The sequence below is a fragment of the Arachis stenosperma genome, chromosome 10 (genome assembly GCF_014773155.1).
Source record: "Arachis stenosperma cultivar V10309 chromosome 10, arast.V10309.gnm1.PFL2, whole genome shotgun sequence".
Lineage (NCBI taxonomy): Eukaryota > Viridiplantae > Streptophyta > Magnoliopsida > Fabales > Fabaceae > Arachis > Arachis stenosperma.
Genome location: NC_080386.1, coordinates 111,378,734 through 111,394,709, shown reverse-complemented (window position 1 = coordinate 111,394,709; position 15,976 = coordinate 111,378,734). Strand labels below are relative to the sequence as shown.

The 15,976-nt window shown below is 37.5% G+C and overlaps 1 protein-coding gene and 1 non-coding gene across 2 annotated transcripts; one reads left to right on the top strand and one right to left on the bottom strand.

Moving 5' to 3' along the window:
- Positions 1-658: 658 nt before the first annotated feature.
- On the bottom strand, positions 659-2,085 carry LOC130954055 (CRS2-associated factor 2, chloroplastic-like). The gene is made up of 2 exons (XM_057880793.1): positions 1,485-2,085; positions 659-1,125 (listed from the first exon to the last, which is right to left on the bottom strand). The coding sequence occupies exons 1-2, from the start codon at positions 1,898-1,900 to the stop codon at positions 1,104-1,106; spliced, it is 438 nt and encodes a 145-aa protein (XP_057736776.1). The 5' UTR covers positions 1,901-2,085; the 3' UTR covers positions 659-1,103.
- A 7,933-nt stretch (positions 2,086-10,018) lies between these two features.
- On the top strand, positions 10,019-10,126 carry LOC130958637 (small nucleolar RNA R71). The gene has a single exon (XR_009077749.1). It is a non-coding gene; the product is annotated as a small nucleolar RNA R71 (small nucleolar RNA).
- The last annotated feature ends 5,850 nt before the right edge of the window (positions 10,127-15,976 follow it).

Below are 15,976 nucleotides of genomic sequence, written 5' to 3'. Positions count from 1 at the left end.
TTTTGTAGCAATTTTTTTTAATTTTGATGAATGAAAATTTTTTGAATTTTTTTGAAAAATTTTGATATGAATAAAACAAGTAGAATAATTCTCTTAACTGTTACATTAAAAAATTAAATTGAGATAGAAAAATCTCTTTCTTTAATTTTCATCCTATTTTAGATTCATTTCTTATTAGAAGAGCTCCTCTTTTTTCTTTCCTGTAAGATATTCCAATCATTGTAAAAGGATTTAAGAGGATTTCCTGACAAAGTATTAGTAGTCTTTAAAATTATTCATTTGTATTTATGCCATTTACAATTTTGGAAATTATTTATAATATATTATTAAATAATATTAGTAAAAAAATTTAATAGTTTGATATGCTTTAATGCGGTATTTAAACTAAGTTATTATTAGTTGAATTAATTAATAATTTTATTTATAAAAATCAATTAAAAAATTCAATTGAAATATGATGAAAACTAAATTATGAAAATTGATATTTTGAATAATAAATAAAATTGGAAGAAAAATTTGATGATATATTTTTAATTAATTTTCTCATATTTATTCATTTAAAAGAATAATAATATAAGTGTTTATTTTATTTAATTTAAAAATAAATACAATTTTAGTCTTTAAAATTTGAAGAAAAAATTAAAATCATCCTTTTTTTTTCAAAATCATGTATAACATAAAATTTTATTTTAAAATTATTTTTTTAATTTTCGAACCAAAATAACCTTCATAATCACCTTTCCTCCTCACATTCCTCACTCCAATTATCTTTTTTCCCTTGATTTTTGCACTCTGCTCTTTTCTCCAGCCGCAATCTCCGCCTCTAGCAAGGAAAGAAGGAACTTAACCAAGATTAACTTGACGATTTTCGAAGACCATAGGCTTAACAAACATCCTTATTTGCTATATCCCATTTCTTCAAGGGTCGTCGAGTATTTTCTCCCTAATCTTTTTATTCTTGGAGTACTTACCAACAGGGGTGGCAACATGCACTCTACCTGCGGGTACCCAATTCGATCCAACCTGATCGAATAACGTTGTCAACCCGATCTGGTGTGGTAGTATTCTTGTGCTGGCCGGGTAGGGTGCGGGTTGAGCCTCAATTATACCCGACCAATTCGCATCCTATATATATTATATTATATATTTATATAAAAATATATTTCAAGTAGATGTTAAACTAAAGACATCTCACTAAATATAAAAGATCCTTAGTCATTAAGAAAAAATCATTAATTTAATACTTTTTTTACATCAAAGTCAGTTCTATTTTAAACTATATTATCAAATTATATAATAACATTGCATCTTTTTAGTAACTTGCAGGTAGGATCGAGTACTGACAGATTAAGAACAAGTATGGTTAGGGTTGAGATATTCTCAACTTGCAAATATGGTGGATTGAGTTTATATAAAAATCTCAACGCACAGTAGGGTTAGGATTGAATCAAAACTCTATCCTACCCATTATCACCCCTACTTACCAAGCTTCAACGGCTTCGCCATCTCCAACTACTTCACCATATTGGTACCATGATGTTGCGGGCAGGCTCAATAACTCCAGCAGGAACACCGGCTCCTTAATGGCAATGGACTTCTCCTTTGGGGTCTCGAAGTAGCTGAATTGGAACTTGAATGGAGCCTCGGAGAGGAGGTAGGCTACGGTAAAGTCATCGTTGGAGGCAACAATGCCATGGCGGCTGACTGGCTTGAGGTTGTTGAAGCGGTGATGGTGTTTAAGAGAAAGGTGGTTGGTGGGAGGATTTTGGAAGAATTTGTAGGGAGGAGGATATTTAGGGATGAGAATTGGTGGTTGAGGGGAGTCGGTAGTGGTGTGGAGGGAATTGAGGAAAAGGTTTTTCCTTATGAGTGGTGATAGTGATAGTGCTACTATTACCATTGATTTTCAAGTTGGAATCAATGGGAATGGAATTGGCTGAAATTAATTCTGTGTAAATTATAGATACCGCTATTTTCAATCATCTGCATCATACAACACACATAATTACATACATACAAATGATGCAACTATTCTTCTTTCATAGTTAATGATTGAATTATCATTTTGTGTGGTTAGATTAAAGAACGAAAATTAGGAGGAGTGTTGGAGTGAAGAGGGTGACGGGGGAGAGTTAACGACCAAGGGTATTTTGGTTCGTGAATTAGAAAAATGATGATTTTAAAACAAAATTTAATATTAAAAATGATTTTGAACGTAACAAAATTTGAGAGACATTTTTAATTTTTATCCTAAACTTTAGAAACGAAAATAGTACTTATCTCTTTAATTTATAGTACTGCTATTTTAATCATTTTATTTAAAATTATATCATTGTATTGTAATATGTTAATGTTTATAAATTTTATTTGAATATATAATATAAATTTAGATATCTTTAGTAATTATTAAAAAATATTTATAAAAAATATAATTTTAGAAAAGTAAAATGAGTAATGATCAAAAGATTTTTTTATTAACAACGAGACTTCAAGTCCAAAGAAAAACAAATTAAAAGACAACAAGTCTTGAAAATGAAATACCGATAGAATCAGCATGAAAACGAAGTGAGATACAACAAGGTAAATTAAAGAACACATGACAGTCAAACGGTAAAGTATGACTGATGCACCACTATTTCGTGGTACATCTTGTACTTAATTGAATGGATTTTATCCATTAATCTCACACTTATTCATTGAATTCGCATGTTTTACATTTTCCTTCCTGATTTTGTGCTATGATTGAAAACATGCTTCTTTGGTCTTAATTTAGCGATGTTTAATCCCCTCTTATTACCATTCGATGCCTTGATATGTGTGTTAAGTGTTTTCAGAGATCACATGGTAGGAATGGCTTAGAGGATGGAAAGGAAGCATACAAAGGTGGAAGGAATACAAGAAATTGAAGGAACTGCAAAGCTGTCAAGCCTGACTTCTTCGCACTCAATCGATCATAACTTGAGCTACAAAAGTCCAAATGAAGCGGTTTTAGTTGCGTTGGAAACCTAACATCCGGGGCTTCGTGATGATATATAATTTTTCATAGTTGATCTGGCGTTCAGGGATGCGCACACACAAAGCACGCGGACACGCGCATCTGCGAAAATTCTTTACTAGCAAAGAATCTTTTCGTACAAATGGCGCCGTTACCGGGGAATTGCAAACGTGTGCCTTATTATTGGTTATTGTAAATATTTGCTTTTGCTTGTTTATTTGTTTTCATTTTTTGTTTTTAATTTTTATTCACTACTATGAATTCTCACCCCTCTGTCTTTAAGTTTGGTTCCAATGTTGTTGTAAGGAATGGAAGCTATGATGAGAACAGGCATCAAGGTTGGAACACTCAAAGATAGGAGGAGCCACAAGGATTTGATCAACTCTCTTGGCAACAACCACCTCCAATGCGCTATAGCCAGCAACCATTCTATGATGCATATCAAGACAATAGTTATGGTGGACTTCTTCGTGACAACCAACCTCCACCAAATTACTATGGCCAAGAGCCATTCCAAGGTGCGTACCAAGATGATAGATATGGTGGATCCCCTTGTAGTTACCAACAAGCCCCACCATATGCTTATGAACCACCTCTTCAACATAACTTTGAACCACCATACTCACAAGTCCCTTTCCACCATTCACCTCCATATGTCCCTAACCTATATCCACCATGCCAACTGGTGCACGAAATTGTGATCATCAACAATGGCGCCAAAGACTTGGAGCTCTCAAACATGAATCACACTTTGTCACAACTTCACACAACTAACCAGCAAGTGCACTGGGTCGTCCAAGTAGTACCTTACGTGAGTAAGGGTCGATCCCACGGAGATTGTTGGTATGAAGCAAGCTATGGTCATCTTGTAAATCTCAGTTAGGCGGATAATAATGGTTATAATGGTTTTCAAATATGAAAATAAATAAAGCATAAAATAGAGATAGAGATACTTATGTAAATCATTGGTGGGAATTTCAGATAAGTGTATGGAGATGCTTTGTTCTTTCTGAATCTCTGCTTTCCTACTGCTTTCATCCAATCATTCTTACTCCTTTCTATGGCAAGCTGTATGTAGGGCGTCACTGTTGTCAATGGCTACTTCCCATCCTCTCAGTGAAAATGGTCCAAATGCTCTGTCACAGCATGGCTAATCATCTGTCGGTTCTCGATCATGTCGGAATAAAATCCAGTGATTCTTTTGCGTCTGTCACTACGCCCAACACTCGCGAGTTTGAAGCTCGTCACTGTCATTCAATCCCTGAATCCTACTCAGAATACCACAGACAAGGTTTAGACTTTCCGGATTCTCAAGAATGCTGCCAATGGATTCTAGCTTATACCACGAAGATTCTGATTAAGGAATCCAACAGATACACACTCTATATCTCGCTTGTAGAACGAAAGTGGTTGTCAGGCACGCATTCATAAGGACGGATGATGATAAGTCTCACGGATCATCACATCCATCAGGTTGAAGTGTAGTGAATATCTTACAATAAGAATAAGCTTGAATTGAATAGAAGAACAAAAATAATTGCATTAATTCTCGAGGTACAACAGAGCTCCACACCTTAATCTATGGTGTGTAGAAACTCCACCGTTGAAAATACATAAGTGATGGTCCAGGCATGGCCGAATGGCCAGCCTCCCTAAAATGGCATATGAAATCGAAAATAAGGGAAAAGTACCCAGTCAAAAGACACTCAATACAATAGTAAAAAGTTCTATTTATACTAAACTAGTTACTAGGGTTGACAGAAATAAGTCTTAGTGCAGAAATTCACTTTCGGGGCCCACTTTGGTGTGTGCTTGGGCTGAGCTTGAGCTTTACACGTGCAGAGGCTTCTCTTGGAATTAAACGCCAAGTTGTAACGTTTTTTGGCGTTTAACTCTGGTTTGTGACGTGTTTCTGGCGTTTTACTCCAGAATGCAGCATGGAACTGGCGTTTAACGCCAGTTTGCGTCATCTAAACTCGAATAAAGTATGGACTATTATATATTTTTGGAAACCCCTGGATGTCTACTTTTTAACGCAGTTAAGAGCGCGCCATTTAGAGTTCTGTAGCTCCAGAAAATTCATTTCGAGTGCAGGGAGGTCAGACTCCAACAACATTAGCAGTCCTTTTTCAGCCTGAATCAGATTTTTGCTCAGGTCCCTCAATTTCAGCCAGAAAATACCTAAAATCACAGAAAGACACACAAACTCATAGTAATGTCCAGAAATGTGAATTTTTCATAAAAACTAATAAAAACATCCCTAAAAGTAACTAGATCCTACTAAAAACTACCTAAAAACAATGCCAAAAAGCGTATAAATTATCCGCTCATCACAACACCAAACTTAAATTGTTGCTTGTCCCCAAGCAACTGAAAATCAAATAGGATAAAAAGAAGAGAATATACTATAAATCTCAAAATATCAATGAATATTAGTTCTAATTAGATGAGCGGGACTTGTAGCTTTTTGCTTCTGAACAGTTTTGGCATCTCACTTATCCTTTGAAGTTTAGAATGATTGGCATATATATGAATTCAGAGTTCAGATAGTGTTATTGATTCTCTTAGTTAAGTATGTTGATTCTTGAACACAGCTACTTTATGAGTCTTGGCCGTGGCCCTAAGCACTTTGTTTTCCAGTATTACCACCGGATACATAAATGCCACAGACACATGACTGGGTGAACCTTTTCAGATTGTGACTCAGCTTTGCTAAAGTCCCCAGTTAGAGGTGTCCAGAGCTCTTAAGCACACTCTCTTTGCTTTGGATCACGACTTTAACCACTCAGTCTCAAGCTTTTCACTTGGACCTTCATGCCACAAGCACATGGTTAGGGACAGCTTGATTTAGCCGCTTAGGCCTGGATTTATTTCCTTAGGTCCTCCTATCCATTGATGCTCAAAGCCTTGGATCCTTTTTACCGTTGCCTTTTGGTTTTAAGGGCTATTGGCTTTTTCTGCTTGCTTTTTCTTTTTCTTTCTTTAAACTTTTTTTTGCAAGCTTTGTTCTTCACTACTTTTTCTTGTTTCAAGAATCAATTTCATAATTTTTCAGATTATCAATAACATTTCTCTTTTTCATCATTCTTTCAAGAGCCAACAATTTTAACATTCATAAATAACAAGATAAAAAATATGCACTGTTCAAGCATTCATTCAGAAAACAAAAAGTATTGTCACTACATCAATATAATTAAACTAATTTCAAGGATGAATTCGAAACTCATGTACTTCTTGTTCTTTTGTATTAGAAACATTTTTCATTTAAGAAAGGTGAAGGATTCATGGAATTATTCATAGCCTTAAAACATAGACTCTAGACACTAATGATCATGTAATAAAGACACAAACATAGATAAACATGAAGTTCAAAAACCAAAAAAACAGAGAGATAAGAACAAGGAAGTTAAGGAATGAGTCCACCTTAGTGATGGTGGCGCCTTCTCCTTGAAGGACCAATGGTGTTCTTGAGCTCCTCTATGTCTCTTCCTTTCCTTTGTTGCTCATCCCTCATAGCTCTTTGATCTTCTCTAATCTCATTGAGAATGATAGAGTGTTCTTGGTTTTCCACCCTTAATTGGTTCATGTCATGACTCAATCCTTCTAGAGAAGTGTTGAGTTGTTCCCAATAGTTGTTTGGAGAAAAATGCATCCCTTGAGGCATCTCAGGGATTTCTTAATGATGAGCTTCCTCATGCATCTCTTGAGATCCATGAATAGGCTCTCTTGTTTGCTCCATCCTTTTCTTAGTGATGGGCTTGTCCTCTTCAATGAGGATGTCTCCTTTTATGACAACTCCAGCTAAGTAGAATAGATGGCAAATGAGATGAGGAAAAGCTAGCCTTGCCAAGGTGGAGGGCTTTTCGACTACTTTGTAGAGTTCTAGAGAGATGACTTCATGAACTTCTACTTCCTCTCCAATTATGATGCTATGGATCATGATGGCTCGATCTATAGTCACTTCAAATCGGTTGCTAGTAGGGATGATGGAGCATTGGATGAACTCCAACCATCCTCTAGTCACAGACTTAAGGTCCAGTCTTCTCAATTGAACCGGCTTGCCTTTTGAGTCTCTTTTCTATTGAGCTCCTTCCACACATATGTCCATGAGGACTTGGTCCAACCTTTGATCAAAGTTGACCCTTCTAGTATAAGGGCATGCGTCTTCTTGCATCATAGGCAAGTTGAACACCAACCTTACGTTCTCCGGACTGAAATCTAAGCATTTCCCCCGAACCATTGTAAGCCAATTCTTTGGGTTTGGGTTCATGCTTTGATCATGGTTCCTAGTGATCCATGCGTTTGCATAGAACTCTTGAACCATTAAGATTCCAACTTGTTGAATGGGGTTGGTAAGAACTTCCCAACCTCTTCGTTGGATCTCATGTCGGATTTCCGGATACTCATTTTTCTTGAGCATGAAAGGGACCTCAGGGATCACCCTCTTCTTGGTCACAACTTCATAGAAGTGGTCTTGATGGACCTTTGAGATGAATCTCTCCATCTTTCATGACTCGGAGGTGGAAGCTTTTGTCTTCTCTTTCCTCTTTCTAGAGGTTTCTCCGGCCTTAGGTGCCATAAATGTTATGGAAAAATAAAAAAAAGCTATGCTTTTACCACACCAAACTTAGAATGTTGCTCGCCCTCAAGCAAAAGAAGAAAGAATAGAAGAAGAAGAAGAAGATATGGAGGAGAGGGAGAGAGGTGTGGGTTTCGGCCAATGGGGAGAAGAGAGGGTAGTGATATGTGAAAATGAAGAAGGATGGAGGGGTTTATATAGTGGAGGGAGAGGGGTTTATGGTTTGGTCATGTAGGGTGGGTTTAGGTGGGAAAGAGATTTTGAATTTGAAGGTAGGTGGGATTTATGGGGAAGAGAGGATGGATGTGAGTGGTGAAGAGGTGATGGGGAAGAGTGATTGAGGTGATTGGTGAATGATGTTTGGGGAAGAGTGTTATGAAAAGGTGTGAGAGAGAGGGAGAAGGTAGGTGGGGATCCTGTGGGGTCCACAGATCTTGAGGTGTCAAGGATTTCTCATCCCTGCACCCTTTAGGCGTGTAAAATTCCCTCTATATGTAATCCTGGCATTTAACGCCAGACTAATGCTTGTTTCTGGCGTTTAAACGCCAGACAGCTCTTCCTCCAGGGTGTGCTTTTTCTTCTACTATTTTTTATTCTGTTTTTAATTTTTGCAATTGTTTTGTGACTCCACATGATCATATACCTAATAAAACATAAAAGAACAATAGAAATATAGATAAATAAAAATTGGGTTGCCTCCCAATAAGCACTTCTTTAATGTCAATAGCTTGACAGTGAGCTCTCATGGAGCTTCACAGATGTTCAGAGCATTGTTAGGATCTTCCAACACCAAACTTAGAGTTTAAATGTGGGGGTTCAACACCAAACTTAGAATTTGGTTGTGGCCTCCCAACACCAAACTTAGAGTTTGATTGTGGGGGCTTTGTTTGACTCTGTATTGAGAGAAGCTTATCGTGCCTCTTTTCCATGGTTGCATAGGAAGATCCTTGAGCTTTAAACACAAGGTAGTCCCCGTTCAATTGAAGGACTAGCTCTCCTCTGTCAACATCAATCACAACTCCTGCTGTGGCTAGGAAGGGTCTTCCAAGAATGATGGATTCATTCTCATCCTTTCCAGTGTCTAGGATTATGAAATCAGCAGGGATGTAAATGCCTTTAACCTTCACTAACACGTCTTTTACCAATCCATAAGCCTGTTTTATTGACTTGTCTGCCATCTCTAATGAGATTCTTGTAGCTCGTACCTCAAAGATTCCCATTTTCTCCATTACAGAGAATAGCATAAGATTTATACCTGACTCCAGGTCACATAAAGCCTTCTCAAAGGTCATGGTTCCTATGGTACAGGATATTAAGAATTTACCAGGATCTTGTTTCTTTTGAGGTAAAGTTTGCTGAACCCATGTATTTAGTTCACTAATGAGCAAGGGAGGTTCACCTTCCCAAGTCTCATTACCAAACAACTTGGCATTCAGCTTCATGATGGCTCCTAGATATTGAGCAACTTGCTCTTCAGTTATATCTTCATCCTCTTTAGAGGAAGAATAGTTCTCAGAGCTCATGAATGGCAAAAGAAAGTTTAATGGAATCTCTATGGTCTTTATATGAGCCTCAGATTCCGTTAGGTCCTCAATAGGGAACTCCTTTTTGTTTGGAGGACGTCCCATGAGGTCTTCCTCATTGGGATTCACGTCCTCCCCATCCTCTTTAGATTCAGCCATTTTGATTATATCAATGGCCTTGCACTCTCTTTTTGGATTCTCTTCTGTATTTCTTGGGAGAGTACTCTGAGGAGTTTCAGTGATTTTCTTACTCAGCTGACCCACTTGTGCCTCCAAGTTTCTAATGGAGGACCTTGTTTCATTCATGAAACTTAAAGTGGCCTTAGATAGATCAGAGACTATGTTTGCTAAGCTAGAGGGGCTCTGCTCAGAATTCTCTATCTGTTGCTGAGAAGATGATGGAAAAGGCTTGCTATTGCTAAACCTGTTTCTTCCACCGTTATTAAAGTCTTGTTGGGGCTTTTGTTGATCCTTCCATGAGAAATTTGGATAATTTCTCCATGAGGGATTATAGGTGTTTCCATAGGCTTCACCCATGTAATTCACTTCTGCCATTGCAGGGTTCTCAGGATCATAAGCTTCTTCTTCAGAAGATGCTTCTTTAGTACTGTTGGATGCATTTTGCAATCCATTCAGACTCTGAGAAATCATGTTGACTTGCTGAGTCAACATTTTATTCTAAGCCAATATGGCATTCAGAGCATCAATTTCAAGAACTCCCTTCCTCTGAGGCGTTCCATTACTCACAGGATTCCTCTCAGAGGTGTACATGAATTGGTTACTTGCAACCATGTCAATGAGTTCTTGAGCTTCTGCAGGCGTTTTCTTTAGGTGAATGGATCCACCTGCAGAATGGTCTAGTGACATCTTAGAGAACTCAGATAGACCATCATAGAATATATCCAAAATGGTCCATTCTGAAAGCATGTCAGAAGGACACTTTTTGGTCAACTGCTTTTATCTTTCCCAAGCTTCATAGAGGGATTCACCATCTTTTTGCTTGAAGGTCTGAACATCCACTCTAAGCTTGCTCAGCTTTTGAGGAGGAAAGAACTTGGCCAAGAAGGCCGTGACCAGCTTATCCCAAGAGTCTGGGCTATCTTTAGGTTGTGAGTCCAACCATGTTCTAGCTCTGTCTCTTACAGCAAAAGGGAAAAGCATGAGCATGTAGACTTCAGGATCTACTCCATTAGTCTTAAGAGTATCACAAATCTGCAAGAACTCAATTAAAAACTGATAGGGATCTTCTGATGGAAGTCCATGAAACTTGCAGTTCTGTTACATTAGAGCAACTAGTTGAGGCTTCAGCTCAAAATTGTTTGCTCCAATGGCAGGGATTGAGATGCTTCTTCCATAAAAATTGAAAGTAGGTGTAGTATAATCACCAAGCATCCTCCTTGCATTATTATTGGCTTCAGCCATGTCTCCTTTTTTTTCGAGATTCTCTGTAAGGTTTTCTCTAAATTGTTGTGCTTTAGCTTCTCTTAGTTTCTTCTTCAGAGTCCTTTCAGGTTCAGGATCTGCTTCAACAAGAATGTCCTTGTCCTTGCTCCTACTCATATGAAAAAGAAGAGAACAGAAAAGAAGAGGAATCCTCTATGTCACAGTATAGAGATTCCTTTATGTGAGTAGAAGAAAAGAAGAATAAGAATGAAGAAGAGAAAAATTCGAACACAGAAGAGAAGAGAGGGTTCGAATTTTAAGATGAAGAGAAGTGTTAGAAAATAAATAAATAAATAGAAGAAGATGAGAGGGAGAGAAATTCGAAAATTATTTTTGAAAAAAGGTTAGTGAATTTCGAAAATTAAGAGAAAAAATAAAATTAAAATTAAAATTTGAAACAATTAATTAATTAAAAGAATTTTGAAAAAGAGGAAGGAATTTTCGAAAATTAGAGAGAGAAAAGTAGTTATGTGGTTTTGAAAAACATAAGAAACAAACAAAAAGTCAATTAGTTAGTTGAAAAAGATTTGAAAATCAATTTTGAAAAGATAAGAAGTTGGAAAAGATTTTGAAATTGATTTTGAAGAAGATATGATTTGAAAAAGATATTTTGAAAAGATATGATTGAAAAAGATATTTTGGAAAAGATTTGATTTTTAAAATTAAAATTGATTACTTGACTAACAAGAAACTAAAAGATATGATTCTAGAATTTAAAGATTGAACCTTTCTTAACAAGAAAGTAACAAACTTCAAATTTTTGAATCAATCACATTAATTGTTAGTAAAGTTTTCGAAATTTTGAAATGAAATTAAGAAAAAGATTTTGAAATCACTTTTTAGAATTTTCGAAAAAATAATAAGAAAAATGAAAAAGATTTGATTTTTGAAAAAGATTTTGAAAAGATAAGATTTTTAAAATTGAAATCTTGACTTGACTAACAAGAAACAACTAATTTTAAAAAATTTTGACTAAGTCAACCCAAAGATTTCGAAATTTATGAGAAAAATGAGGAAAAGATATTTTTTATTTTTGAATTTTTAATGAGGAGAGAGAAAAACACAAATATGACCTAAACATAAAAATTTTGGATCAAAACCAATGATGCATGCAAGAACACTATGAATGCAAAAATGCATATAAAAAACAACAAAAAAACACAAAACAAGATAATTTAAAGATCAAACAAGAAGATTTATCAAGAACAACTTGAAGATCATGAAGAATGCAATGCATGAATTTTTCGAAAAAATGCATAAATTTTTAAAAACATGCAATTGATACCAAACTTAAAAATTGACACTAGACTCAAACAAGAAACACAAAATATTTTTGGTTTTTTTATGATTTTATTAATTTTTTTGGATTTTTCAAAAATTTCTTTTTGGAAAAATGAAAACAAAGAAAAAATTTTTGAAAACTTTTTGGAAAACAAAATAAGAAGAAAATTACCTAATCTGACTAACAAGATGAACCGTCAGTTGTCCAAACTCGAACAATCCCCGACAACGGCGCCAAAAACTTGGTGTACGAAATTGTGATCATCAACAATGGCGCCAAAGACTTGGAGCTCTCAAACGTGAATCACACTTTGTCACAACTTCGCACAACTAACCAGCAAGTGCACTGGGTCGTCCAAGTAATACCTTACGTGAGTAAGGGTCGATCCCATGGAGATTGTTGGTATGAAGCAAGCTATGGTCATCTTGTAAATCTCAGTTAGGCGGATAATAATGGTTATAATGGTTTTCAAATATGAAAATAAATAAAGCATAAAATAGAGATAGAGATACTTATGTAAATCATTGGTGAGAATTTCAGATAAGTGTTTGGAGATGCTTTGTTCCTTCTGAATCTCTGCTTTCCTACTGCTTTCATCCAATCATTCTTACTCCTTTCTATAGCAAGCTGTATGTAGGGCGTCACCGTTGTCAATGGCTACTTCCCATCCTCTCAGTGAAAATGGTCCAAATGCTCTGTCACAGCATGGCTAATCATCTGTCGGTTCTCGATCATGTCGAAATAGAATCCAGTGATTCTTTTGCGTCTGTCACTATGCCCAACACTCGCGAGTTTGAAGCTCGTCACAGTCATTCAATCCCTGAATCTTACTTGGAATACCACAGACAATGTTTAAACTTTCCGGATTCTCAAGAATGCTGCCAATGGATTCTAGCTTATACCACGAAGATTCTGATTAAGGAATCCAAGAGATACACACTCTAGCTCTCGCTTGTAGAACAGAAGTGGTTGTCAGGCACGCGTTCATAAGGACGGATGATGATGAGTGTCACGGATCATCACATCCATCAGGTTGAAGTGCAGTGAATATCTTAGAATAAGAATAAGCTTGAATTGAATAGAAGAACAATAATAATTGCATTAATTCTCTAGGTACAGTAGAGCTCCACACCTTAATCTATGGTGTGTAGAAACCCCACCGTTGAAAATACATAACTGATGATCCAAGCATGGCCGAATGGCTAGCCTCCCTAAATGGCATATGAAATCAAAAATAAGGGAAAAGGACCCGGTCAAAAGACACTCAATACAATAGTAAAAAGTTCTATTTATACTAAACTAGTTACTAGGGTTTACAGAAATAAGTCTTAGTGCAGAAATCCACTTCCGGGGCCCACTTTGGTGTGTGCTTGGGCTGAGCTTTAGTTTTACACGTGCAGAGGCTTCTTTTGGAGTTAAACGCCAAGTTGTAACGTGTTTTTGGTATTTAACTCTGGTTTGTGACGTGTTTTTGGCGTTTTATTTCAGAATGCAGCATAAAACTGGCATTGAACGTCAGTTTGCATCATCTAAACTCGAATAAAGTATAGACTATTATACATTGCTGGAAAGCCCTGGATGTCTACTTTCCAACGCAGTTGAGAGAGCTCCATTTGGAGTTTTGTAGCTGCAGAAAATTCATTTTGAGTGCAGGGAGGTCAGACTCCAACAACATCAGCAGTCCTTTTTCAGCCTGAATCAGATTTTTGCTCAGGTCCCTCAATTTCAGCCAGAAAATACCTGAAATCATAGAAAAATACACAAACTCATAGTAAAGTCTATAAATGTGAATTTTGCATAAAAACTAATAAAAACATCCCGAAAAGTAACTAGATCCTACTAAAAACTACCTAAAAACAATGCCAAAAAGCGTATAAATTATCCGCTCATCACCAACCACCTCAAGAGCCTTATGAGCCATACTTAGAACCACCACCTCAATACACACCATCTCCATATCTTTATCAAGAGGAACCACCTCCGTGTTATGAGCCCTTTCTCCAAAATAATGAACCCTCCTATCCACCCCAAACCACTATGGAGAACACACTTACCTCTCTCATTGGTCTCACCTCTAAACTCCAAAATCTTATATCCTGCATGGACCAATCCTCTACCTCGAATACTTAACCCTCAAGCTCTAGTGCACTTCCTTCTCAACCACATAATAATCTCTCCATCCCATCACCACTCTCCATTGAAGAGCACCCACATCCATCAATCCAAGAGCAACATAATCCCAGTGATGTTATTGACATGAAACAAGAGAAAAGGGATCGTCTTAGGGACGCAATGGATCGGTTACATGCGGCCTTATTTTCAGAGGAGCAAGAGGAGGCCCAAAATGTGGAGGTAGGAGAGACCCTTGAAGATGAAGGAGTAGTTGAAGGGAGTTGTCATGGAAAGGAAATCATCAAGGAGGAGTACAATTTTATGCTAGAACAACTGGACAAAGCTGCAATAGTTAAAGAGGAAGTGGTTGAAGACTTAGGAGATGCGGAACCTCCATGGGAAAGTCAAGTCATAAAGCCTCCTTTCAAGGTGTTTGATGTTGATGTTGAGGAAGGTGTACAACCTCCAAGACATATCATGGTTGAAGACTTTGCAGAGGTTGATCAAGATATGGAGGTTGAAGCTTGCAAAGTGGTGGAAGAATTTAAAGAAGAGCACAAGGGAGTGGAGCTTGCAAGATCATTGGAAGCACCTCTCCCAAAGCCATTACCGTCCAATACAACATTCAAGTGGGTAAAATTCTTATTCTTAACCTTTACTTTCCCACTTGAATATGGGATACTAGAGACGGATGGTCAACTTAGAGCTCTTTGTGGCATTAAGTGTAAGAGGAAGATGGTTAGTGGTTGGAGTTGTCAAGCAAGGTTCAACATGGTTGTGTGCTCAAAGTTTAAACGAAAAGGTTGGTGTAGAGCTCAATTGAATGGTTCTAGGATGTTGTTTGGACGCTTCAGTGACAATTCAGATTGCTTGCCACCCGATTGGAACAATGGTGATCAACACAAAGACGGGTGCAAAAGCAAGGTTTGGGACCCCGGAATTCATTCTAGGAATCAACACTCTCGAGGCCTTGTCACTTGCTTCAACTTACTTGAAGGCGTTATGCGCCTAGTTTGGGATCCCAGAGGTTACTGGAAATACAAACATTGATGGAGATTCCTGGACGAGTTCAAGCACAAGCCACCATGATAGGGAACTCACCAATGTCCAACTTAAGGACAATAACTAAAAGTGCTAGGTGGTAGACAACTCACCACGGTATGATCATTCTTTTCTTCCTTCTTAGTTTTATTTAGTGACTCTTCTCATTATTTCTGCACTAAAAAAAAGAGAAGATCGACGCGCAAGTGCCTAGTGCGCGTCCGCGTCCTTGTGGATGCGAAAAGGGTTAGATTGAACAGAGAACGGCGTGGGAGCTGGGCGAGAAATGTGCCTTAGGTACAATCCCGCCCACGCACACGCGTACTATACGCGTGCGCTTTTGGCGACCCACGCGTCCGCGCGGTTGGGGAAATCGGCGTAAAACCTTGTTTTACCCGATAGTTATGCTGGACTGGGGCTGGTACTGTGCTAGAAGCACAAATTCACCCACACGTACGCGTCCCTGACGCGTGCGCGTCCTTTTCCACACATGGCCACCCACGCGTCCGCGCACGGTGCGCTTCCACGCCCTTCCCTTTCTCTCCATGCACGCGTACACGTACCGTATGCGTGCGCGTCGATTGCGCCGCCTGCTTTCTCTTCTCTCTCCTCCCTTCTCATCCTTATTCTCTTTCTTTCTCTTTTGTTTTTTTCATTTGCATACTCGCATTCATGGTATTTTAAATTTGTTGTTTCCTCTCCTTTTCTCTCTATATCTCTTGTTTTTCCATTGGTGATAAATGTTCTTATTCAATTGTTGTCTCTTTTCTGGTATTATTTTAGTGCTTAGTGACTTGTTTACGCTATTGGGTGATATTATTTATCTGTCAATGCCAATCTTTTATGATACCTGTGTTCCTTTTGAATTGACATGAATTTATATTATCTTTCATCACATATTATCTCTTTCCCATTGTTGCAATGTTTGCATTGTTGATATGCCATTTGCTTCTACTGTTTTCTCACTTGCATGTTGTAGCTACCATGTAATTGAGACCCTC

What these genes read in the sequence shown, in the direction of transcription:
- LOC130954055 (XM_057880793.1), bottom strand. Translation starts at nt 1,900, where the DNA reads ATGGTAATAGTAGCACTATCACTATCACCACTCATAAGGAAAAACCTT. An exon ending in GGCGAAGCCGTTGAAGCTTG is followed by an intron (nt 1,126 to 1,484) that starts GTAAGTAGGGGT and finishes TAATATATATAG; the next exon opens with GATGCGAATTGGTCGGGTAT.